The 27,455-nt window shown below is 40.9% G+C and overlaps 1 protein-coding gene across 1 annotated transcript in view; it reads right to left on the minus strand.

Moving 5' to 3' along the window:
* Nucleotides 1–27,455, minus strand: part of LOC147378052 (aldehyde oxidase 4-like) — a 71,408-nt gene that overhangs the window by 20,415 nt on the left and 23,538 nt on the right. Inside the window, 16 exon segments of the mRNA XM_086346700.1 lie at nt 282–473; nt 648–734; nt 1,051–1,138; nt 2,392–2,525; nt 4,977–5,101; nt 11,013–11,109; nt 13,437–13,559; nt 13,993–14,107; nt 14,430–14,599; nt 15,710–15,802; nt 16,415–16,577; nt 18,697–18,881; nt 21,177–21,286; nt 22,421–22,514; nt 22,958–23,109; nt 27,185–27,277. Coding sequence (XP_086202826.1) covers nt 282–473; nt 648–734; nt 1,051–1,138; nt 2,392–2,525; nt 4,977–5,101; nt 11,013–11,109; nt 13,437–13,559; nt 13,993–14,107; nt 14,430–14,599; nt 15,710–15,802; nt 16,415–16,577; nt 18,697–18,881; nt 21,177–21,286; nt 22,421–22,514; nt 22,958–23,109; nt 27,185–27,277 — 2,021 coding nt within the window.

Genomic DNA, 27,455 nt, shown 5'->3' on the forward strand with positions numbered 1-27,455 from the left:
TTTTAGACTATAAAACTCTAGTTGAGCTGGTCTAGACCAGAAGAGCTACCCAGCTGATCCACAAAATCAGAAGTGCTATTTGTTGTTTTGGTTAATAAGTTTTATGATTGACTTGGTACACAGGAATGAAACCACGTCTCCTGCACTGGCAGGCGGGTTCTTTAGCACCAGACACCTCAAGACTGGAAGCTGACATCATCTATTAATATACATAGATATTCAACTTATATTTGAGCCAGCGATGTCGGAATTTTGTTAGGGTGTTCTGACTGATGACTTACCTGTTCAGGGGTTAAGTCACACTGAGAAGCCACAGCAGTTATATAAGCTTCACCGACCACTATGCCCTGGGGGAAGCCAAATCCTCGGAAAGCAGTGTTGGATGGCAAATTTGTTTTGCAAGGTCTACCCCGACACCGGAAATTAGGAATATAATATGCATTTTCACTTCTCAGCACCATGAACTCCATCACCTGAGTTAAAGCAGAACAACACAAACCTTCATATCTATCAAGTATTCAAAACCACTTATCCAAATGTCATCTCTAACTCAAATGCTTCACAGAATTTGTCTAATTTGTATGATGATTATTCATAAGAAGAACAGTGCAATGGTAACTTAAGGGAAAGGTGTATTTCTTATTTACCAACTCAGACTCATCAGGACTGCATCCGCCATTGATATAATATTCAATATCAGCAGCTTTGATCACACCATTGTTCATGAATCCAATCTGCAAAGTGATAGAACAAGTAAATCGTTTTCTCAATAGTCCTTTACAACCAGACCATGCTGTACACAAACACATCTGATCACAGCTGTCGATCTGTACCCAGCTTATGCTCATGGTTTGATGTGAAAGTCACCAGAGGAACACTGAAGATGGTGCCCAAGTAGACCATGAACTCAATAGGAAATTCTGATTAGTTTTAGGCAGCATCCCAATGTCCTTTCAAGTGGCACAGAACTTAGTAAATTGTCTGTACTATACGTTGGTTATCACTGGACAGTGTTTTAAGCAGTCCCCTGAAATTGTTGCTGTCACTCACTTTGTATTTTCCGAGCAGTGGGTGGCGGCCAGCAGTTATCAACATGTCATCACCACGTTCCAGAATGAACCGTATTGGGCGGCCAGTCCTGTAGGAGATGACTCTGTTAACCTGCTGATGTTTCATGATGGGGGTGGGGGGATGCACTAAAATAAAGAAGGCTTAAGATAATCCAGTTTTGTGGTTTCTCAATGCGGGGTTGGGGGTAGTTGCAGGCCTTAACATTCTGAAAATTTGTGCAGGTATTAAAATGTGGGAAAAGAACCCCTATTACTGTAATCATTTTGGTTTAGTCACATCTGAGAATTCAGATATTGAAATAACATATTATTTAGTTATGTTTCCTTCCTTTTTATTTCTTTTTATGTTACATCAAGGAATTGTATGATTATTTTGCAATTATATGTTAACCAGGTTATACTATTATTAATTTCATCTAGGGACATTAAAAGGGGGATAATATATTTGTTATAAGTGGGATGTGGAGGCTGAAAGGGTTGAGAAACAATCGTTTGTCAACCTCCCCTGGCTGCATTCAGAATTTTCATGTTTCAGACTCTTCATGTTTCAGACTCTTCCTTCTTCAAGAGCCTAGTGAACACTCCTCCCGCTTCTGCGGGAGTGCTCCCAAGGCCTACACACCTGTACTTACTGGATAGTCTTCTCTATTGTTGGGAAGTGCCAACAAGCTGGAACATTCATAGTCTTTCTTTTTGGAGCAGTAACCAGGGGTAAATTAGGTTTATCCTGAATATACTTAGTGAAATTTAGTAGTTACAAGGTTAATTCACAGAAGTTGGGGTTATTCCTGGAGTCTGGTTATTCCATCCAGAACATGCAGAGGCTAAGAGAACATTCCCAGGCAGCAACAGACCTGATTTATTTCATGAAAAAACATGCCCCTCATTAGGTTGGGATTTTGACCCTCCCTCCACTCAGCCAACCTCAGCTTGATATATTTTAATGATTTGAAACATAAACATTTAAACGAGTGAAAGTCAATGCAACTCATAAAAGTAACCCCAAGTTACATCTGTGCAGTGAGTCAAAATTTATAGTGATTACATTTATTTCACACAACCACCTTGGGAAACAGGTAGCTATTACTTTCGCTACTTTACTGGTGAGGAAACCAAGGTGACTTGCCCAAGATGACCCCGTGAATGAGTGGGCAGAGCAGGGCTTACACCCAGGCCCTCTGGCTCTAGGTCCAGTGTTTCTGCAGCCACGTGTTAACCACACCCTTTGGAAATGAAGGGCCATGAGCAGTGGGATGAAAGCTGGGGTGTGGGGCTGGGGGGACAGAGGTGGCGTCTGCCCTGCGGCCACTGTAACTCTTACTTTTTGGCAGCCACGGCACTGACAGCTCCTAGCAGAGCAGGCTTGCTCACTTTCCCCCCGAATGCTCCTCCAGCTCTTTTCGTGTGACAGGCGATTCTGTTCCTTGGGATGTTTAGTGCTGCAGCCACATATTCCTGAAAGAGGTAAGTTCCCAAAGTCACATAAGTGCAACTTACTGGTTTATTGTACATCACTCATGTACTTCCTCTCTACCTAGTAAGAGAAATTCAGTAATTGAGCAAAAACAACATTCACATAATTATGCAACCATCTTTGTAATCTAATTTTAGAATATTTTAAGCATCTCCAAAGAACACTTATATCTATTAAGAGTCACTCCTAATGAAAATATTTGTTGTTATTTAGTTGCTAAGTCATGTCCGACTCTTTTGCAACCTCATGGATTATAGTCAGCCAGGCTCCTCTGTCCCTGGAAAATTTTCCAGGCAAACATACTGGAGTGGGTTGCCATTTCCTTCTCCAGGGGATCTTCCTGATTCAGGGATCAAATCCGCATCTCCTGCATTGGTAGGTGGGTTCTTTATCACTGAGCCACCTGGGAAGTCCACTTTGGACAGATACTTAGTTGTGAAATTGCTGGGTTATACGATCACTGTATCTTTAACATCTTGAGAAACGGCCAAGCTGTTTCCAAAGTGGCTCTGCCATTTTTCATGTTCTGTTGTGCGAATAAATGTTCTAATTTCTCCACATTCTCACTTGTTACTGTTTGTCCTCTGTTTGTCTAGTGAACTGCTATTATTGTGTTTTTCATTTGCATTTTTCTAGTGGGCTTCCCTGGTGGCTCAGACAGTAAAGAACTTGCCTGCAATGCAGAAGACCTGGGTTCGATCCCTGGGTTGGGAAAATCCCCTGGAGAAGGGCATAGCAACCCACTTTAGTATTCTAGTCTGGAGAATCCCATGGACAGAGGAGCCTGGTGGGCTACAGTCCATGGGGTCACAAAGAGTCAGACACGACTGAGCGACTATGCACACACAGTGATTTAATGATGCTGAGCTTCTCAGGTGGCACCAGTGATAAAAAAAAAACCAGCCTGCCAATGCAGGAAATGTTAAGAGATGTGGGTTCAAGCCCTGGGTCAGTAAGATCCGCTGGAGAAGGGTATGGCAACTCATTCCAGTATTTTTGCCTGGAGAATCCCATTGACAGAGGAACCTTGCGAGCTACAACAGTCCATAGGTTCCCAAAGAGTTGGACATGACTGAAGTGACTTACATGCACACACACACACACACACTCACACAAGGCTTGTGGGATCTTAGTTTCCCAACCAGGAATTGAACCCAAGGAGCCTGGTGGGTTGCAGTCCATAGGGTTGCACAGAGTTGGACATGACTGAAGAGACTTAATATTCAGGCACGCATGAGCATCTTTTCATGTGCTTATTAGTCATTCATAGACTTTCTTTGGAGAAATATCTATTCAAATTCTTTACTGGGCCTGCCTTTGATGCTGCCCAGGTTATGGGCTTTGGGCTGTGAGTACCCAGTGCCCCCATTATCCCTGGGAAATGCCTGCTGTCATGACTGATTGCACCTCAGAAGGTGTTGATGGAAAATAACTATGGACCTTGGGACATACATATTATTCCTCTGGACCCCAGAGTGACATTCGGTCTTCCAAAAGAGATCTCAGGGGTGATCTTTATCAAATTCCTCAATTTACAGAAGATATTGATATCCAGCTGCTTGTCAGAGATCATGTAGCAGATTAGCATCAAAGCCTATATTTCCATCTCTGTCCACTCCAAAATTTGCAACAGTGGAGGCCACAGCTACATCTCAGCTCAGCATCAGCATCTTCTCAAGGGCTCTGGATTAAGTATCTGCTGATAGGCTGTTTTGCTAGTTCTGTTATACATGTTTATTTCTTTGAATGGCAGCTGGGAGCTTCTTCCACTTACTGAGGCTCGCCATCCTTCAGGACCTCAAGCTACCCACTCATTGTGCTCCACCAGGAAGCCCCCAGCTCCTTCCTTCAGTGAGGCTGGCATTACTCCCCCTCCCAGAAGAACTGGCCAAGTATCCCCTGTGCCCTCCACTGCTTTAGGACCTACAGCTCCACTTTTCAGAAGAGGGGAATGTCAGAGGATTTTCTTTACTTGCCTCAGTGAGGTTAAATCTCAACCACCAGAACAGGATTGGAATTCACATGCTGCTGCGCTGGGCTGAAAATGTCTTGAAGATGCAATCACTTTACCCATATGCCACCGATTTATAAAAACATTCACACAGAGATGCAACTCAGAAGAACCACAAAGGGAAATGTAAATGCAATATTAAGGCTTTGACCTCCCTGAGATTAGGTTTTACACTATAAGTTGTTAGAAGGGAAAGATAGACTCTGCTCTCTGTTTTGGGAAGGCAGCACAATTTTCAGATCTCTGAAAGGTCTGCCCTTTAAGGAAAATATCTGCCCCATTTCCTTCATTCTGGACTTCTGCTAATGGCAAGTGTGCAGGGAGTGTAGGCATCAAAAGGCCCCTAGAGTGGAAAGCCTGGTTGTAAGGGCCTCTGTCACACAGCCGTTTGGAGCCTCGTTTTCCAAAAACACTCTGTTACCTGCACATGGGTCTGAAACTGTGTCCCAAGGTGTAGCACCATTTCTTTATCTTCCTCTTGGGGGATAGCCAGGATAGTTTGTGTTTCCATGTAAAAGTGTTCCTGTCCTTCCACATGGACCTTACCTATAAAGCATAAACACAGGACAAGGTTTACTTGAAAGTTCCAACCTGGGGACTCTTGGTGGTGTTTACTTTGTAAAGAACACGTTGCTTCAGTTTATAGAGTTTGATGTTGCATCATTTGGTTAAACCATATTTTCCATTTATCTTCATTGTGCCTCACCAGCTGCCTGATTCTGGCTGGCTCATTCCCCTCTCTTGGCCTGTCCAGTGGGTGGTGAGATCTGTGATGTGTTGGACTTGAGTACATAGGCCAATATGACCACATTTCTTAGCTCTGTTATATCCTCACTCAGTGAGTTTGGCCAAATTAGTAAATCCTCATTTCCTCATCTGGAAAATCGGAGGTAATAATAGTATGTACCCTAATTAGGTGATGTCAGGATTATTGGGTCACAAAGAGGGTACCTACTGTAAAACCAGCCTGCTCTTGTTGATTTAGCTGAGATTTTTGGCTTGTTCAGTACATCCTTATTTTATTTATTTATTTATTTATTTTTCCTTTTTAAAAAAATTTTATTTTTATTTTTTATTTTATTTTTTTTAAATTTTATTTTATTTTTAAACTTTACAATATTGTATTAGTTTTGCCAAATACCAAAATGAATCTGCCACAGGTATACATGTGTTCCCCATTCTGAACCCTCCTCTCTCCTCCCTCCCCATACCCTCCCTCTGGGTCGTCCCAGTGCACCAGCCCCAAGCATCCAGTATCGTGCATCGAACCTGGACTGGCGACTCGTTTCATACATGATATTATACATGTTTCAATGCCATTCTCCCAAATCTCCCCACCCTCTCCCTCTCCCACAGAGTCCATAAGACTGATCGATACGTCAGTGTCTCTTTTGCTGTCTCATACACAGGGTTATTGTTACCATTTTTCTAAATTCCATATGTATGCATTAGTATACTGTATTGGTGTTTTTCTTTCTGGCTCACATCCTTATTATTATTATTTTTAAAGCTTTTATTTCATTTTGGAGCATAGCCAATTAACAATGTTGTGATGGTTTCAGGTGAACAGCAAAGGGACTCAGTCATACATATACATGTATCTATTCTCCCCCAAACGCTCCTCCCATCCAGGCTGCCACATAACATTGAGGAGACTTTCCTGTGTTATACCGTAGGTCTTTGTTGGTTATCCATTTTAAATATAGCAGTGTGTACATGTCCATCTCAAACTCCCTAACTATCCATTCTCCCCATCCTTCCCTCCTGGCAACCTTGTTTGTTTTCTAAGTTTGTGAATCTGTATCTGTTTTGTAAATAAGTTCCTCATCCTTATTATTTTGTAGGTTGTACTAGAGACGCATTTAGCCCTTATTTAAGTATTTGAAAGGTAGTATTTTTAATTTAAAACTAACCAAAGGAACCCCGTGCAGTTAAAAATAAGTGAATTGCTTTTCCAGAAAACAAAGGATTTCTTGAATTACTTCTTGGGATGACAGAATGTGAGTCATGTAAAAAGGCACCCTTTCCCCTACAAAAAAAGTTTGCTTTCAGCATGTATATACTGATTTTAATCTAAATTCAAATTTATTTAATAATTAAACAGTTTTTACATATGATAGATATTATTCTGAGGCCTAGAACTTTATAGATAATAAATTTATGCAATCTCTGTACCAATCCTATGAGGCAGGTATTATTAGGAATTTGAGACATAGAAAGGTTTAGTAAGCTTCCCAAGGTCACACAGCCAGTAAAGAGCAGAGCTGGGATCCAAACCCAGGCAGCCTGATCCCAGGATCCATGCTCTAAACTATTACATTATATTCTCAATAACTCCTAGTTGTGTTGTTTTTCAGTTGCTTAGTCGTATCCGACTCTTTGTGACCCCATGGACTGGAGCAGGCTGCCGGGAGCCGGCATATTGCATATTGAGTGCATATTGCATATTGAGTGCAGCACTTTCCACAGCATCATCTTTCAGGATCTGGAATAGCTCAACTGGAATTCTATCACTGCCGGGAGCCAGCGTGAGGAACTCCGCCCATGACAAAGGTCATGAGGAAGGAGGCTCGGCATACGCAAAGGCGGGATCGAGCTTCAGGAGTCCCCCTGGAAATTCTCGAGCATTTACACCCAAAACCAGAGTCTGCCTACTTTCTGCTTTGTGCCTTCACCTACACCTCTGACTTTACGGGGGGCTGTCCCCCACTACCTCTCTGAAAAAAGAGTTAGCTTACAGCTCCAGTTAATAATTCCTGGGTGTGACAGTGTTTCAACCTACAAACTCCTTTGGAAATCCTCTAGCCTGCCTGAATAGGTTTTTCCGGCCACATGTGATTGTTCAGAGCCTCCCAACTGTGAGAGGCAGGAGATGTTCTAAACTGTCTAAACACAGATTCTTTTGAGTAGTTAAAAGATTGATTAGAAATTGTATTGGTGAAGGGATTTTCACTTGTTGGGCCAATGTTTGCTGCTAAGTTTCCATATCCCTTACCTGCTGTGTCCCTGGCAGTGTATTGATTAATATAATTGGTGTAAGTAGTAGCTTTAATGTTTGTAACCTGGGACCCTTGAGTTAATTCTTTTTCTTGTTATAGCCCACCACACCTTTGCTCTGTAGGAATGCAACTTTATCTAATGCTTTTGGAGGGTGGCTCCTGACCAATCACCTTTAGAGAAAAATAAGTTTTCTGAAGAAAAGGTCTTAAAATGTTAACAGGCCTCCGGGCCAGAAGATGATGCAAATCACCTAAGCTTTTGCATACGATAAGTTTGCAGGAAGAAAGCCTGGCTTGCTGCAAGACTCTACCCCTTCCCCCATTATCCTCTATGCATAACTTAAGGTATAAAAACTACTTTGGAAAATAAAGTGCGGGCCTTGTTCACCGAAACTTGGTCTCACCATGTCATTCTTTCTCTTACCTTCTGGCTGAATTATTCAGCCTCTTTTCTCCACTGAATTTCCTCACTGAGCTATCCTTATTTCAGCCTCTTTTCTCCACTGAATTTCCTCACTGAGCTATCCTCATTCTATTACTCTTTATATCCTTAATTAACGTTTAATTAAGCAATTGTTTTCTGATCTTCGCCTACGCCGTCTCTCCTTCAAATACCCTGGATCAGCCGGGGCTGGTCCCCGGCAGCAGGCCAGGCTTCCCTTCCTTCACTATCTCCTGGAGTTTGCTCAAATTCATGTCCATTGAGTCAGTGAAGTCATCCAACCATCTCATCCTCTGTCATCCCCTTCTCCTCTTGCCCTCAATCTTTCCCAGCATCAGGGTCTTTTCCAATGAGTCGGCTCTTATCATCAGGTGGCCAAAGAATGGGAGCTTCACCTTCAGCATCAGTCCTTCCAATGAATATTCAGGGTTGGCTTCCTTTAGGATTGACTGGTTTGATCTCCTTGGAGTCCAAGGGACTCTCAAGAGTCTTCAATTTTTCGTCATTTCTGCCCAAATTTTAAATTCCCTTTGTCTTTCAAACTTCCCACTTGAACTCCCACTATGGCCAGAATCCTGAATGACAAATAGCTACCTAGCATCTTGTCATTCTGTTATCCTCAGTGAGAACAGAAATTCAAAGAAAATATACTACTATGGTTAACAGCAAGGGCCTAGGGCTCAGCCAATTCTGGGCTCCAGTCCTGGTTCTACTGCTAACTGGTTATGAGATCTCAACCAGTTACTTAACTTTTCAAAGCCTCAGTTTCATCATCTGTAAAATGCAACTACTGATATGTTCTTTCTTAGCAGTGTTTTACTTACATATTAAATAGTAAGCAGTAATACTTAGGAACTTAAACTAGACTTAATAATAATATTACTCATTTCTTAGGGTTGTTGTCAGGATTAAATAACATAAAACATGTAAAATGCTTGGCATGGTGCCTGGCACAATGAGTACCTGATAAATGGTAACTGATATTATTATCATAACTAAATAACCATTAGCTTAAATTTATAGTCTTTGTAAAATCTCATTTAGTTTCTTCTATAAAATATATTATGGAGTAATGAGTGTTTGACACAAGAGTAGATGCTGTCAAATCTCTGAGCATCTTTCTTAGCTTTCCTGCTTGTATTTAACTATTCTTCTGAGGTAGTAAATTGTTTTTATGATTGGGAATTAGTCTACATTTTCTGCTTAAACAGAATGATGCTGGGAAACAAGTATTCTGAAGGCATTTCAGTAAAAAATATAGCACTTGCCATTCCACTTATTTAGAAGTAGGTAAAAATTACTGTAAAAATCACTATTTTCTCTTACTTAAGACTTGTAGCAATTCTCTTAGTAAAGACAACTGCAGCTTTCAACTCTGGCTACAAATTAGACTCATCCACATGGAGATCTTCTATAAAATACTGATGCTCTCTGACCTTATACTCCAAGGTTTTGATTTCACAAGTCTGAGGTGGGATCTGGATATTTGTATTTTAAAAAACTGTACTAAGTCTTACCCAGTGCAGCAATTCAAAACAAGCAAGCAAGCAAACACTATAGTATCAAGATTAGGAAAGATAAATAAAACTGTTAAGAAACAACTTTATACACAGAAAATTCAAGAGACTCTGTAAGACTATTAAAATAGTGAGGGAATTTAGTGAAACTCCTGGCTATAAGATCAATATACAAAAACCAACTGTCTTTATATACTAGACATAAATAAGTAGAAAATTAAATAAAAATATAACTTACAATAGCATTACAATAACATTATAAAGTATCAAGTACTAGAAAGAAATATTAAGAAGGGTGTACAAGAACTAAACTAAAAAGACTGATGATAATAAATAAACAATGGAACTTTTACAATTGTTATTAGGAATAAAATAGGAAAAACATTTTTTAATGTTTGGCACTAACTAAAAGTAAAAGATATTAAAACACTATTATTTGGCATTTTTACTGCTGAGTATATTTTATTGAAAATGAGTGCTTATGCTCACCACAGACATGTATAATAACAGTGTTTACAGGAACTATTCATAAAAGCCCCAAGTTGAAAAAACTCAAATGCATATCAATGGTAGAATAGATAAATAAGTTATGGGTATAATTACAGATATAATGGATATATAAATATTTATACCATGAAATACTCCTGAATAATGAAAAAGAATTATGGATCTATGCAACAACATGGATGAGCCCTCCATACACAATATTGAATAAAAAAAGTAGGCACAAAAGTTATACTATAAGGTTCCATTTATATGAAGGTCAAAAGAGGTAAAACTAATCTACAGTGGTAAAGGTTAGAATAATATCTTTGGGGACTTTCTTGGTGGTCCAGTGGTTAAGAATCTACCTGCCAATTCAGGCAGCACTGGTTTGATCCCTGGTTTGGGAAGATTCCATGTGCTGAGGGGCAACTAAGCCCATATGCCACGACTACTGAGGGCTGACAGCCCTAGAACCCATGCTCTTCAATAAAAGAAGCCTGCACACTCCAACTAGAGAAAGCCCTTGCACAGCAACAAAGACTCAGCACGGCCAAATAAGTAAAATTAAAACAAAAATCTTTGGGAGGTTTACTAACTGAGAAGGGGCACAAGGAAGCTTTCAGGGTGCTGGAAATATTCTATATCTTGGTGTGGGTAGTATTTACATAGGCCTATTGTTGTTCTTATTTGGTCGCTAAGTTGTGTCCAGTTCTTTGCGACCCCATGGACTGTAGCACGCCAGGCTTCCCTGTCCTTCACTATCTCCCGGAGTTTGCTCAGATTCATGTCCACTGAGTTGATGATGTTATCTAACCATCCCATCCATAGACTTATACATATGTAAAATTTCATTGAACTTAGTAAGTTTATTATTTGTGCATTTAAAATTGTGATTCAAAAATCACACTAGGGTTGAGAAACTCTGCCTGAGAGCTCTAGTATTTCTCAAGCCAGATGACTCAATTAAGTCTTCAACTGCAAAGGCTTTACCTTTTTGGCTCAAGGTCACTTACCTTCAATGATTTGGTCAACATATTTAAAGGCTTGCTCTACATCTCCTTGCTCAATTTTTTTCTCAGCAGAAAGAAATGAATTGTGCTCTAGGGCTTGCTGCAGACCAAAACAAACAAGAAAAAGGTGTTGTTTTTTTAAAAGCATTCTAATAAGCCATTCACCCACCATCAAAACCCCAAGCTCCTGCTCAATCAGATCTTCACACACAAAGGCAATCCAAGCAGTAAGGAGAGACAGCAGATGTTGTGTTGAAATGGATTACAGGCATTGGTATTGCCTTAGTTTCGTTCAGGGCTCTGAGGAAGACCTGAGAGGGAGACAAGGATAGATATATCCAATGCGGTCCTAGAGTGAGGGCCTGAGGCAGTTTGGTGTTAAGGTGCCAACTTTGTGGTGAGGGGGGCAAATAACAGAATAAAGAGAGGACAAGAGGAGGAGGTTGGTGGGGCCAGGAACGCTCAAGGGTGACGTTGTGTAGGTGATGAAAGTTAGGTGCTGAATTGAATGAGATTAGGACAGCTAGAGAAGAGAGGGAGAATCATTTACAGTCAAAAGTGCCTCATAAAGCAATAGTTTGAGGTTGAAACCAAGCTGAGGGGCCAAAATGAGAACAAGCCAACTGGAAGGGTGGGGATTTTCTATCAAGAAACAGTAGATTGGACTAGAAAGGTGCCTTGAGGTTGGATTAAGAAAGATCCTGAGGACTTACCTGGCGGTCCTGGTTGGGAGACTGCCTGCCAATGCAGGGGACATGGATTCAATCCTTGATCTGGGCAGATTCCACAAGCCACAGGGCGACTGAGCCCATGCACCACAGCTACTGAGCCCACATGCCGCCATGACTGAGCCCATGCACTGCAGCTACTGAAGCCTGCATGCCCTAGAGCGCGTGCTCTGCAACAAGAGTAGCCCCTGTTCGCCACAACTAGAGAAAGCTTGTGCACAGCAATGAAGACCAGAAGAGCCCCCCACCCCCACCACAAGATCCTGAGTTCCATACTAAGAACTTCATCTAAGGGGATGTTGCTGTGTGGAAGAAGTGATCTGATGAACTTTCAGGCTTACAAAGTTAATGTGATGGACAGATAGGTTGAAACAGAGTACAAAACTCCTTTTAAAGCAGTTATGATAATTAATCTGACAACAGGTGATGAGGATCTGGCCGAACCATGAGATGGGAGACAAAATGAGAATAGAAAGAAAGGGACAGAATTAAGAGGCATTCAGAGGATAATTGGGAAATACTTGACCTCGGTAACCATTGGGAAGAACAGAGGAGAATCACAGAAAATGATGGAGACTGCCTCCCATTGGCTGGGATTCACATTGCTTATGGACTCATCTATCCTTCCATCACACATGTTTATTGAGCACCTACTATGGGTTTAGTGCTTCACTAGGCACTGGGGTTATAAAGCACTGAGAATATGTTCTTGTCCTTGTTAACAAAAACAGCTGAAACAAAATGACAGCTAACATTTATTGAATGGGTCCCATGTCCCAAGTGCTGTTCCAGGCATTTGAATTCTTCCATTTAAACCTCACAGTGAAAAATAAAAAAATAAAAAAATAAACCTCACAGTGACCTTTTGGTGTAGGTACTTTCATGGTTCCCATCTTACAGTAGAGGAAACTGAGGTATGAGGAGTTGAAACAACTTGTCAATGCTTTCATTGCTATTAAGGTCCCACTAGACAATAGAGTCTGGAGAAGGCAATGGCACCCCACTCCAGTACTCTTGCCTGGAAAATCCCATGGACAGAGGAGCCTGGTGGGCTGCAGTCCATTCGGTCGCTAAGAGTCGAACACGACTGAGCGACTTCCCTTTCACTTTTCATTTTCATGCATTGGAGAAGGAAATGGCAACCCACTCCAGTGTTCTTGCCTGGAGAATCCCAGGGATGGGGGAGCCTGGTGGGCTGCCGTCTCTGGGGTTGCACAGAGTCGGACACGACTGAAGTGACTTAGCAGCAGCAGACAATAGAGTCAGACTGTCAGTCAGAGTACTATCTCCAGGGCTTGTGTTTAAGCAGGAAGTAGGCAGGGAGACAGAGGACCCAAGCTGTAATATAGTAAATGTTACAACTGTTCTGAGTTTCACATGCTCTGGATTTCCCAATGACTAGTTTTGTATGTGAGGTTGTAGAACATCCCCCTGGTATCCCTTATCTGTATTCTGTGGCCAGGCCTTAGCAAGAGATCAAGGGAGGAGAAATGGACACAAGAAGGGAGAGAGCTCCAGGCAGGAAAATTCTCTGTATCATGTTTCGAGGTGCAGATTGCTGGAGCCTTCTCTCTAAAACTATGGACAGCTCTAAACCCAGTATAGGTGAGCCCTAAATTGTTTTGTGACCCCATGGGTTGAATTCTGTCAAAATTATACCACCCTAGTCATTCTAGAAGACATGGAATGGCCTGCGTACCTCTATTGTTATAATCCTGGGCTCTAGGTCTTCATAAACAATCCTCACTTTTTTAGCAGCTTCTTTTGCATGAGCATAGGTATCAGCAGCCACAGTGCAGACGATCTGACCCACGCAAATTACCTGGCAAAAAGCCACATGTTGTATTATTTTCAACCTATGAGAATAAATCTAAAACAGTAACTTGAATGGGGTTCAGGGGATACATAGGTTGGAGGAAGAATTTAAGGACCTGGCCTGTGACTGTCTTCAGCCACATTCCTTCCCACTCCCATATCACAGCCAGTAATCCGGTTGTCCTGAAATAATGTTGGTTCCTTTAATGTCCTATGCTCTGTATTGCTTCTACCACTTGATGGTTTTTTAGAAGCCTTCCCTGAGAAGGCTTATGGCTTTTAACAGAATCTCAAAAGGGTCCACCATTCAAGAGAGAATTTGAGGGGGAGTCACTGGTTCCCTGCAGGTCTTTGTGATGTGAACATGGGCCCATGACCAATAATCATTTTGGCATTTCCAGCAAAGCATTTGAATGATAAGCGGTGCACAAATCACACACCTCATTTTGTGCGTAGAAAATCTCTCCCTGATAGCTATTATCTCCTGGAACATCCTCTGCTGTTATCACATCAACAACACCAGGAAGGGCCAGGGCTGCTGAAGTATCAATTAATCTAGGAAGGAAATTTTGAAAGCACACACTGAAGTTACAGAGGTAAGCTCAGGGTAATACAAGTGATTCCTAAACACCAGGAAAAATTGGTGACCACATAACAAGTCATGGGCAGTATTCCATGTGGAAAGTGCCAGCAGTTAGTAGGTGTTCTTACTTTTGGTCATAGATTTTTTTTTTCTTAACTATATTTAAAAAATGACTGATTCCCATCCAAAAGAGGAAATTATTCTTATTTGACCCAAATATATAATAAATTTTCAATTCTAATATGAAATTGTGAATGCATTCCAGTAACTTATAGGGATGTTTTGTTTTCTTACATTATCTTTGCATGAGCTCTGGTGCTGGTGACTACAGCCAGGAAGAGTTCTTGGGAGATGGGGGGCATGTCATCAACAAACACAGCTTCCCCTGTGGTGTGTTTAATGGCTGACTGGTGCATGACTGGGTGGCCAACTGGATCTTGTGGGGGTTGGTGGGGATCCACGCACTGTTCACGAACAAAGCAAGTTATTTTATTACCATGCATCCTCAAGCACTGAAACCTGGGAATATATATATAGCTTGGTATATACATATATATAGATATATATCTATATCTATCTATCTATATATATATAGATATAGCTTGGCTTACCCCAAAGTCAAAAAAAACTATAAGCAATTGGGTATCCATATCTGTGAGTCAACATTAATAAAGATCCATACGATAAAGGATAAATTCTGATTACAACCACCCCCTCACCCCAAAAAAGGAAGACTTTTTTTATTTGCCCTCAAAGACTCTACAACCTTGTTGAAGTATCAGAATACACAGTAACACATTAACATAATGTGATCAACTTTGTATAGCAATAAAGAACAGTTGACATCAACTAATTTGGTGCAAGAAATATACACAAATTTCTGGGAGATTTAGGATGATTATAAGAAAGCAGGGGCTTCCCTCATAACTCAGTTGGTAAAGAATTTGCCTGCAGTGCAGGAGACCCTGGTTTGATTCCTGGGATGGGAAGATCCTCTGGAAAAGGGATAGGCTACCCACTCCAGTATTCTTGGGCTTCCCGTGTGGTTCAGCTGATAAAGAATCCACCTGCAATGCAGGAGACCTGGGTGCGATCCCTGGGTTGGGAAGATCCTCTGGAGAAGGGAAAGGCTACCCACTCCAGTATTCTGGCCTGGAGAATTCCATGGACTGTATAGTCCATGGAGTCACAAAGAATCAGACAGGACTGAGAAACTTTCAATTATAAGAAAGCTGGGAAGTCTCTATAGAAGCAGTAAATGCTAAGTCAGAGTTTAAAGAAAGGACAGACACTGGCCAAGAAAAGGAGGAAATTTTAAGCAGCAAAACTGAAAATAGAAGGGAAAGGAGATACAAAATCTAATTCTTTGTGTAGCCTTTAGTAAAAGCATAGAAGCTAAACCAAGAAAGCCATGTGTGGGTGACAATGTTACCCATCAACTGGCTTTAGCAGACTTTGTCTGTACAAGTAATAAAAATAAAAAATAAGTTCTTGAAAAGAAGGAAGATATATGCATAATGGCATACACTTACATGCACAGACAGATTAAAAAGCAAAACACCCCAGCCACCAACCTGGAACATCTGAATGCCTTGGGGTGTTTCTATAGGGAAATCTTCTAGCGCACTCACGAACTTTTCTGGGATATCAGGAAACTTGTGGGGGTCCTGAAAAGAAGATTTTTTTCACATTTAATTTTATAATCTGAGTGACTAACTTGGAAAAACACATGTCAGAAATAGGCTATTCTATTTATTCTTCCAGACATGAGATACCAGTTCTGCTGGGAGAGAGCCCTGAGCTTTGAATTCCCTGGGCTAGCACTGTTGTTTGAAGAAGTACATAATAAAATACTAATAATGGTTATGTACAGGCTATGGGATTATAGATGATTTTCTCTTCCTTTTTGTCTTATTCATATTTTTAAAATATTAAAATAGGTCTTACTTTAAGGAAAATATTATAGTTTGCTCACTGAAGGCTCTTCACTACTATAAATCAACTTGACACTGCATATTAGCCTCTGTCATACAAATTATAAAGCAAATGGAATAACAAGGTCATCCATCCCCTTCTCAGCTCAGGAGTGAAGGAGGGTGAGGGAAGGAGAGAAACAAAAAGGGCGAGGAGGAAGCTGTTGGAGGCGGGGAAGCGCCACTGGAAGGCCCCACCCTCAACACGCTCTGTGTATTATTAAAACCAGGCCATGGAGGCCCTTCATGTGCAGGCTCATGTCCAGGAGGCCAGGGGGCCCAGAGACCCAGAGAAGTAGTCCTTACCATTTTGTTCAGCCCTCGCCTCACTTTGAGGTAGAATTTGAAGAGTAAGCTGATGATGAGGGTTCGCCTATACTCTACCATGCCACCTTCAGCGTCTGGAGGGATGTAAATCTCATCCAGAACCAATCGGCAAGCATCACTCAGCATCTGGTCGTTCCATTTCCTAGCAGGAAAGAGTGTGAACATTTCACAGAAGAGGCAGAGACAAACACTAATCCAGCAGAGTACGAAAAGATGGAGAGCAGTATGTATCCGTCTTTGAAGTCTACACAAAAGACTCTCAAATCCCTCACTAGCTTTCTTTAGAATCTGGGGCAGTGGCTCCCAAATTTTCTTACAAAGTCCTCCTTTCAAAAATATTATTGAAAAAATTTTAATTTTTAACTGAGGTGTAATTGACATGACATTATGTGAGTTTCAGGGTACAATGTAATGATTTGATATTTGTATATATTGTGAAATTATCACCACAATAAGTCTAGTTAATATTCGTCACCATATGTTGTTACAAATTTTTTTTCTTAGGACAAGAACGTTTAAGATCTAGTTTTGTTTTTAGCCATTTTCAAATATACAATATAGTATTATTATGTATAGTCACCATGCTGTACATTACATCCCAATGACATTTATTTTGTAACTAGAAATGTGTACTTTTTTAACCCCATCCATCCATTTTGCACTCCATCCTCCACCCCACCACATCTATGCAGCCACCGAACTGTTCTCTGTATCTACAAGCTCAGTTTTTGCTTTGTTTTAGATTCCACATATAAGATCGTACAGTATTTGTTTTTCTCTGCATCATACTTAGCATAATGCCCTCAAAGTCCATCTATGTTGCCACAGATGGCAAGGTTTCCTTCTTTTATTATAATGGAATAATATTCCATTTTATATATATATATATATATATATATATATATATCCTTTATACATTGATCATCAATGACCACTTAGGTTGCTGCCATTATCTCGGCTATTGTAAATAATGCTGCAAGCCGCATGGAATTGCTTATGTATTTTGAGTAGATGTTTCCATCTTCTTTGTAGGATCATATGGTAGTCCTATTTTTAATTTTTTGAGGAACCTCTATACTGTTTTCTACAGTGGCTGCACCAATTTGTATTCCCACCAACAGTGCATAAGGGTTTCCTATTCTCCATTCATGTTATTTCTTGTCTTTTATATAATACTCATTCTAACATGTGAGATGATAGTTCATGGTGGTTTTGACTTGCATTGTGATTAGTGATGTTGAGTATCTTTTCATACGCTTGTTGGCCATCTGTATGTCTTCTTTGGAAAAATGTCCATTCAAATCCTCTGCCTATTTTTTAATCAGATTGTTTTTATTATTTTTAACGTCATGGCCTGGGAATGTTGATTTACCTCAAATAGCTTGGATGAAAAAAGTACTCAAATCAAGCTTCCCAGGATCTGGGACTTTGTTTTGTTCGTGGCTGTGTCTCCAACAACGACACCACACCTGCCCAAGCGCATGCATGCTCAGTTGCTCAGTCGTGTTTGACTCTGTGACGCCATGGACTGTAGCCCACAAGCTCCTCTGTCCATGGAATTTTCCAGGCAAGAATACTGGAGTGGGTTGCCATTTCCTCTTCTAGGGGATCTTCCTGACTAAAGACTAGTAAATGACTGAATTATTGATGATACTTGCAACATTTTTCATGGCTGAAAGTTATTATATAAGTGCTTTGTGAACACTTATTTTAGTTATTTCAGTATCAGAAAAAACTTGCTTTAAGTTCTAATTGTTGACAAAAAACCTGATGGGTGGGTGAAAATTACTATAAAATTACTGGTTAGAAGAACTTCAAAAATTTGCTGTCCAAATGCTAGAAATAATGCAAATGACAGGAGGAAGGCCAATTCATCTTTTGGACTATTTCATCTTCTTTAAGCTCTTTAAGGACATTTTCAGTTGTCTTAGGACACAGTATCAGAAACATTTACTTATTTTTCAGGTTAATTTGTAGTGGAATTTTGGAGATACTATCTACTTAGATTATCTTAGATTAATTTGTGAATTATTATTATAGAAACTACAACAAAAGAATCATTGTATCTTGAAGGTGGTTGGTTTTTGGGTGATTTTTATTTTCTTTGTACTTTTCTGCAGTGATTAAATTGTCAACACATTATATGCATGTGTATATATATATGTATATTATGATCAGAAAAAATTTTCCAAGTGCTATTTTCATTGAAATATTAAAATGGCAAGGCCTGGGTTGCATGCTTCAGATGTGTTATGACATACCTCCCAATGAGCTGCTGGCAGGTTTTGCTTGCAGAGACAACAGTGGGGCCAACACTTCCGTAGAACATCTGAAGTTCCTTGATGGTGTCTGTGCCATCCTCAAACTTCACGCTCATCCCAGCATTGACAATGGCAAAGGCGTTCTCCTGACGCTGGGCTATCCGGAGTCCTGACACAAAATGCCACTACAGACAGAAAAACAACGTGTAGTGCTTAGCTTCACTGTCTGATGTACAGCAACAATGACGTTTGGTATTGATCCTGAAAAAGATCTTGTGAATGATATAAGTTCTCACACAGGCGTGGTTATGGAGTATGGAACTGACTGTGGAGTATATACTGCCCGTGTGCTTTGTATTTATTGTTATGTATTACATTAAGTATTAATTATTCTGTATTATATTATGTGTTAATATCTAATCCTCACAACAACTCTGCTCACGTCCACTTTCCCGATGAGGAAACTGCGAGGCTGGGTCGCCTGCACAAGGTCACACAGGAAGCGGCAGTGCCGGCTCTGGGGTCTGTGCTCATCTACCCTCCTCTGTGAATCCACGTGTGGCCTTGGGCAGGGGACTTAAACTGTTCCAGTTTTACTTCTCTTTAAAACGACAAGGTTTAATTTGATCAGATGGCACCTTGGTGACTGCTGAGAGGGCTGAGTGGAGGATGAGGAGGTGGGGTGCCTCTCACAGGGAACTTCCTCACTTCCACTTGTAGCAGTTTTAGTTTGGTGTTCTATGTAAATCTTATCTGAATAAAGAATTCTACTGTAGGAAAAAACCTTGGAACCCACAGGACAAACGGTCTCCAAAGTGCTTGCCAAGTTTAAATCTGTCATTCTAGGTTGAGTTTCATTACTAGTTTGAAACATTGGAGCCACAAAGCGTGAAAGCCTCTTTGCGTGGCCAGCATCTTGGTAGGGGGCAGGGGAGAGATTAGACCCTACCATCATGGACCCTGACAAGAAGCACACATTTTTGATCTAGAAAGTAAGATGATAAAGAAGTGTTTGAGAGACACTGGTTTTTCCTGCTGTACCGCACTGACTGGTGGGGACATGGCTCTCATTCCTCATCACCTTCCCTTGCCTGAACTATTGCATTAGCCTCCTAACTGGCCCTTCGACTTTTAGGCTATCCTCCAATCAACTTATCCTCTATCTTTCTAGTGATCAATGTTTCTCAAAAGCGCCTTTCATTAAGATTGGATCTTCTTTAAAGCCTTCAGAGGTGACTGTTTGCTAGGACCCATATAGACTCCTTAATAGAGCAATAGATATGCTTGGTGATGGAGCCCCAACCTCCCTTCCAGACTCATCTCTCAGTTTGCTCCACATAACCTGCCCGGCCATCTGGCCTTCAGCCTGCCATGCCCCCCAGCCCCCATCCCCGTGAGACTATTAACTCTTTGACTATTTGTTTCATAGAATAAAAAAAAGTTGAATGATTATGTGGCAGCCTGGATGGGAGGGGAGTTTGGGGGAGAATGGATATATGTTTGCGTATGGCTAAGTCCCTTTACTATTCACCTGAAACTATCACAACATTGTTAATTAGTTATACCCCAGTACAAAACTAAAAAAAAGATTTTAAATTAAATAAAAATCCTGGAAAGATCACCCCCTTCTCTACACTGACCTATGCTGATCTCAACTGCCTTCCTTCATGGTTAATAACACCAGGGCAGGGTTCTCCCCATCACCGAAACTACCTCAATTCTTTGTCCGCTCATTTCCTGTCTGAGATTAGTTTTTTCCTATTTCAAGCCCTTCCTCATAGGTGTAGAGACCTTTAAAGACTGAATGCTGTGTCTTGTAGTCTTCGGAGTTTAGCACTGTGCCAGGCATGTAAAGTAGTAGATAGTTAATAAATAGAAAATTGTACTTAAAATATCTGGTTAATAAATATCTGGTTGACTTGGTAGTAAATTTATGGTAATAAACTTTCAGTTTACCAGAAACTTGCTGTAGTCAACAGACTATTACTCAATCTTGGCTAAGTTTCATCTTTGTCTGAAACTCCCAGTTCAGCTCTTCACACAAAGGGCTCTCTTTTTTACAGGGCTAATGTTCCCTGCAGGCAGAGAGATAAGGCTCATGGAAATGTTTTCATTTCTTTTAAAATCAAAAGGAAAAATGAATATAATGATAATGAATATATAACACTGAAGGTAGCCTGGATCATATTTATCTTTATACTGACACAGTCATATATATTTTTTACTTTATCTTTTATGGAGGAAAGGACTAACAGAAGGCAAAGCACCCAGGGCCCCTGAGTTCATACCGTGGCTCTGATAAGAAAGCAAATCCGATCGTCACCTGGGAATGCACCCCTCCTGTGAGCAGCCCCAAAGGCGCCCTGCAGCAGCTGGTTGGAAAGGAGAGGACACCTCTCTCTCGGAAGCCCATATGTGGCCTGCTGCTCAGGGTGAAGCTGGGCTTCCCTGGGGTGGGTGGCGGGTCAGGGAGCCCTTACCTGAGTAGAGTGCAGAATATACACAGATAACACAGTCTCTTCTGACTTGAGGTTGGCTTCAGGTGACTTCTCAAGGAAACGGCCATCTAAAGGAATCTGCCGTTTTCCTTCTATTAGAGAAAATGACCTTGATTAGGATGAAGTTATCAAATTGGAGAATATGCCCAAAGGGACAGATATGATGCACTTGTGGAAAGAGAGTGCAGTTGGGAGCCAGAGACGTGGGTTCTTCGTCTAGCTCCCGGGCTGGGTTGGCTGAGGCAAGTCCTGGAACCTTGGGCTTCTGGTTTCTCATGCATGATGGCAGGGTTGGACCCAGTACACTAACATGTCCTTTCTTGTTCTTATTGCCCATTGTACACCACTCACAACATTTGGGCTTTGAAGAACTTTAAAGCTATTTGGAAACTACCTAGTACAAAGTGAAAGTGAAGTCGCTCAGTCGTGGTTGGCAAAGAGTAAGGCCTAGTATAAAGGAGGTTCACAAATGGGTAATGGGTACACTGGTTCCAGTGTATTTCATAGATGGGAAAACTGAGGCCCTGAGCCAAGAAAGGATAGATGATCTGTCCAAAGAGATAGAGATGGGATGAATGGCAGGGGTGGGATGCCTGATATATACTTTTCCCCCCTTAAACAGTTTACCATACTCTCTCTTTTGCTCCACCATAGTTTTAAAAATCTGATTTTAATCAAAGAGAAGGTATCTTATATCAATAGACCTGTGAATAACACACATTTGTCTTTATTTTTATTTCTTTAAGTTTAAATCATTTTCCCTTGGCAAAGTTTAAGCTATCTTTGACTAAAGAGAGAAGAAATGAGTAATATGCCCCACAAATTTGATTTTGTTTAAAACGAAAAGTACTATAAGGAAAAATTTCACCTTTATGAAACTGTGAAATAAAATATGCCATAAAACTTTAAAATCACATACATACACCTCATTAAATTTTCCTTTATCTGCCTTGATAGTACAATTTGGACTACGCATAAATACAGCCAACTAGTTCAGAAAAACTGTCAGGAGCAGTAACTTATGTGATCTACAAGATATAGAACATATGGAAAACAAGGTGATTGATCTCAGTTTCATCCTTATGTTTGAGGTAATGTAGATACAACCAGATATATTTGGTGAGTCTAAGTGAGATATATTTGGGTTCCTTGTTCATAGTTTGCAAAGGAGCTACGTAACTGATGTGATAATTATAAAATCAAATGCTTAAAGCTTGGTCTCTTACCTTTAGATATCAGATTGATGGTAGCATTTCCTGCTGCTAAGATGGGATTCAGGTCAGAATAGTTAGGCCTGCTCACCACATGCCCGCCTAAAGTCTAGATTAAAAAGAAAAGATGGCATTTTTAAAGCTACACTCAGTCATTTGAAAAATAAGGAATTATGTATACAGGGATCTTGTGTAAGCTTTAAAAATTCTCTTCTTTGTTTCAGAGAAAGATCTGGCAAACTTGTGGGGGGGGGCGTGCAGCTAAATACAGTCAGACAACACAGTGTGCAAGAGTCCCACTCCTCTGACGCCAATTCGAACTTATAGCTTGAGAAAATATTGCCTTTCCATGTGCCATGAGGGAAAAAACCTCTTTCAGAACTGACCCTAGCACGTGTCCAATAACATGGCGAAGTGAGGAGACTTGGAGCCTGAGGAAACTCTAAATTCAGATATGCGCTGTGCTGCTGTCAATACAATTCTCATTGTCCCAAAACCGTCTCTAAAGCTGCTCTGACACAGTCTTATCTTGTATGACACTAGAGAACATACCGCCATATTCCTAATCTGGGCTCCAGCAAGTGTTCTCAGGTGCTTCAGGAGAGCGTGGTAGGTCTTGGTCTTCTCCTTTGGTTGTTCAGAAACAATAAAATGTAAGGCATCATTCAACTGGGCCAGGCTGTATCCTGCGCCTATCGTCACCCCTGAAAGTAAGGTATGGAATTTAAACTTAAAGTAGAAGGTAACAAGATGCATGGGCTGCTTGGAAACACTCTTTCAAATATATCTTCTCTTTTCATATAAACTTAGAAGGACAGAAACAAAGATAAAGATATTTTGGCAATTTGCTTTATTCTCAAATATTAAGTACCAAAGATTTTTCTCTTTCATGTACACAGTTGTATCTGCCTTAGATTTTAGGACACGTCAACCATAGATATCTGAAACTCATTACTCTGTTTATTCCCAGTGTAGTGCTGTCCTGAATAGACGGATCAAATGTGAAAATTTCAACCAAGATCCTGTAAGATTTTTACAAGATCATTACACTTGAGTGGAAGTTGACTTCCAAATCTGCATTGCTCATTTGCCCTTTTTCCAAACCATCTCTTCCTGTTGTTCCTTCATCATAACAAGAAGAGACACCTGCTGGAAACTTGGCTTAGTTCTATCTGCCTGTGAGCTTACAGGGAGTGTTTTGAGTAGTGATGTCTTCTACTTCGTGCATTCTCAATGGGGGCAATACTGCCACTAAGGCAGTGAAAAAAATCTTATTCTTTTTATTTATAAAGCCCTGATACCCATACAGATATATGGTCTATCTGTGATGTTAAAATTTTATGGAGGATGAGGAGAGAAAAAATGTCCATCACTCCTTAGAGTGAGAAATAATGAAAAGGTTGAGAAATACTGACTTCATTTTCCAGGTTCTAACATCCAGTCCCTCCATCTCTACCACACCCTAACCACATCCCTTCCTTCTAGCCCTTCTCCATACAGCCTGACCTTTCCTTGCTCCATCTCCTTCTGTGGCTCCATTAATATGGACTTTCCAACAAGAAAAAAAATAAGAAAAGAATGAGCAGACTAAGATGGGAAGATCAGAGGGGAAAGCAGATAATTCTCCATTTGATTTCTATTTACGTATCTGAGATTTACTCAGACGTATGATTTTTATCAAGACCATCCCCAAGAAAAAGAAATGCAAAAAAGCAAAATGGCTGTCTGAGGAGGCCTTACAAATAGCTGTGAAAAGAAGAGAAGTGAAAAGCAAAGGAGAAAAGGAAAGATACTCCCATTTGAATGCAGAGTTCCAAAGAATAGCAAGGAGAGATAAGAAAGCCTTCTCAGTGATAAATGCAAAGAAATAGAGGAAAACAATAGAATGGGAAGGACTATAGGTCTCTTCAAGAAAATGAGAGATACCAAGGGAACATTTCATGCAAAGATGGGCTCCATAAAGGACAGAAATGGTATGGACCTAACAGAAGCAGAAGATATTAAGAAGAGGTGGCAAGAATACACAGAAGAACTGTACAGAAAAGGTCTTCACGACCCAGATAATCGCAATGGTGTGATCACTCACACTCACCTAGAGCCAGACATCCTGGAATGTGAAGTCAAGTGGGCCTTAGGAAGCATCACTATGAACAAAGCTAGTGGAGGTGATGGAATTCCAGTTGAGCTATTTCAAATCCTGAAAGATGATGCTGTGAAAGTGCTGCATTCAATATGTCAGCAAATTTGGAAAACTCAGCAGTGGCCACAGGACTAGAAAAGGTCAGTTTTCATTCCAATCCCAAAGAAAGGCAATGCCAAAGAATGCTCAAACTACTGCACAATTGCACTCATCTCACACGCTAGTAAAGCAATGCTCAAAATTCTCCAAGCTAGGCTTCAGCAATATGTGAACTGTGAACTTCCTGATGTTCAAGCTCATTTTAGAAAAGGCAGAAGAACCAGAGATCAAATTGCCAACATCCACTGGATCATGGAAAAAGCAAGAGAGTTCCAGAAAAACATCTATTTCTGCTTTATTGACTATGCCAAAGCCTTTGACTGTGTGGATCACAATAAACTGTGGAAAATTCTGAAAGAGATGGGAATACCAGACCACCTGACCTGCCTTTTGAGAAACCTATATGCAGGTCAGGAAGCAACAGTTAGAACTGGACATGGAACAACAGACTGGTTCCAAATAGGAAAAGGAGTAGGTTAAGGCTGTATATTGTCACCCTGCTTATTTAACTTCTATGCAGAGTACATCATGAGAAACGCTGGGCTGGAAGAAGCACAAGCTGGAATCAAGATTGCTGGGAGAAATATCAATAACCTCAGATATGCATATGATACCACCCTCATGGCAGAAAGTAAAGAAGAACTAAAGAGCCTCTTCATGAACGTGAAAGAGGAGAGTGAAAAAGTTGGCTTAAAGCTCAACATTCAGAAAACTAAGATCATGGCATCTGGTCCCATCACTTCATGGCAAATAGATGGGAGACAGTGGGAACAGTGGCTGACTTTATTTTTCTGGACTCCAAAATCACTGCAGATGGTGATTGCAGCTGTGAAATTAAAAGACGCTTAATCCTTGGAAGGAAAGTTATGACCTACCTAGACAGCATATTAAAAAGCAGAGACATTTCTTTGTCAACAAAGGTCCATCTAGTAAAGGCTAAGATTTTTCCAGTAGTCATGTATGGATGTGAGAGTTGGATATAAAGGAAGCTGAGTGCTGAAGAATTGATGCTTTTGAACTGTGGTGTTGGAGAAGACTCTTGAGAGTCTCTTGTACTGCAAGGAGATCCGGCCAGTGCGTTCTAAAGGAGATCAGTCTTGAATGTTCATTGGAAGGACATGTTGAAGCTGAAACTCCAATACTTTGGCCACCTGATGTGAAGAGCTGACTCATTTGATAAGACCCTGATGCTGGGGAAGATTGAGGGCAGGAGGAGAAGGAATGACAGAAGATGAGATGGTTGGATGGCATCACCGACTCAATGGACATGGGTTTAGGTAGACTCTGGGAGCTGGTGATGAACAGGGAGGCCTGGCATGCTGCGGTTCATGGGGTCGCCAAGAGTCGGACACGACTGAGCAACTGAACTGAACTGATGATTTTTATCCATTCACATGCTGAGTTTGGATAGTAGACAGTGGTACACGTGTCTCAGATAGCCTTATTTGGTGCATGATGAAGAAGGAATACTTGACTTGGAGTAAGTAGACTTAGGATCTAGTCCTGACTTGACCATGTGTTAGCCGTGTGAAGTTCAGCAGTTACTTAAGCCTTTTGATCCTGTATGTTCTTTAGGAGAATGGGGATTTCAAGACAACCTGCTCTGTCTACCTCCCAGGGTTGTCATGAGAATCAAAACAAATAAGAGATGTGAGAACCCTTAGTAAATTGTGAAGACTGTAAAAATAAATAAGGTTGTTGTTTATAGTTAAATTTTCAAATCTTATGGCCCAGATCTTTTCTCTTTTTGGTGAGTGTGCATGTATATAGGATATGCCTCAAGCAAATTTGTGAATCAGGGAGTAATCAGGGAGTAGGCAAGAACCTTTCCTACTGGCCAAATAATGTCTTGCTGCTGCTGCTGCTAAGTCACTTTAGTAGTGTCCGACTCTGTGTGACCCCATAGACGGCAGCGCACCAGGCTCCCCGTCCCTGGGATTCTCCAGGCAAGAACACTGCAGTGGGTTGCCATTTCCTTCTCCAATAATGTCTTAAGTCTTCTTATTCAGTCACTCTCTCTATACTTGGCTGAGCTGTGTGCCATCCTCCTGCCATTATGGCTTCTATGACAATGTAGTCCATGGTGACACAGCTCGGTAGGCAGTTTGATAAAGCTCATAGAAGACTCACATAGGTGCTCAATAAATATTTCTGAAAGAGTAAATGAGGTCAGCTATTCTATGAAGATCTCAAATTAGTCCAGTTTTTGTAATTGATTAACAGCCCACTAGCAATGGCACCCCACTCCAGTACTCTTGCCTGGAAAATCCCATGGACAGAGGAGCCTGGTAGGCTATGGTCCATGGGGTTGAGAAGAGTTGGACACGACTGAGCGACTTCACTTTCACTTTTCACTTTCATGCATTGGAGAAGGAAATGGCAACCCACTCCATTGTTCTTGCCTGGAGAATCCCAGGGATGGGGAGCCTAGTGGGCTGTTGTCTATGGGGTCGCACAGAGTTGGACATGACTGAAGCGACTTAGCAGCAGCAGCAGCCAATGGTTACATCTTATTTGAAAAAAAAAAAAAAGGTACGTACCATCATCTGTGCTATCCACGAAATATAGTTCTTGAAGCCCAAGTGGAGATATAAAAACCGGATGGAATTCATCTCTGAATTTAATGCTGGGTCCTTAAGGAGAAAAATATGTAAAACAATTAGAAAAGAAAGACAGTGATGTGTGGCTTGCTGATAATTCAAAGTGGAAATTACACAGCAACTCACTTACAAAAGGAAACAACACAACATTCTAAAGGATCATAGGCACTCACTAATAAAAGTAAATTGCATTTGTGCAGAGTTTTAAAAG

The sequence above is a fragment of the Bos grunniens genome, chromosome 2 (assembly GCF_055505025.1).
Source record: "Bos grunniens cultivar Pamir isolate PY7600 chromosome 2, Bosgru_T2T1.0, whole genome shotgun sequence".
NCBI lineage: Eukaryota > Metazoa > Chordata > Mammalia > Artiodactyla > Bovidae > Bos > Bos grunniens.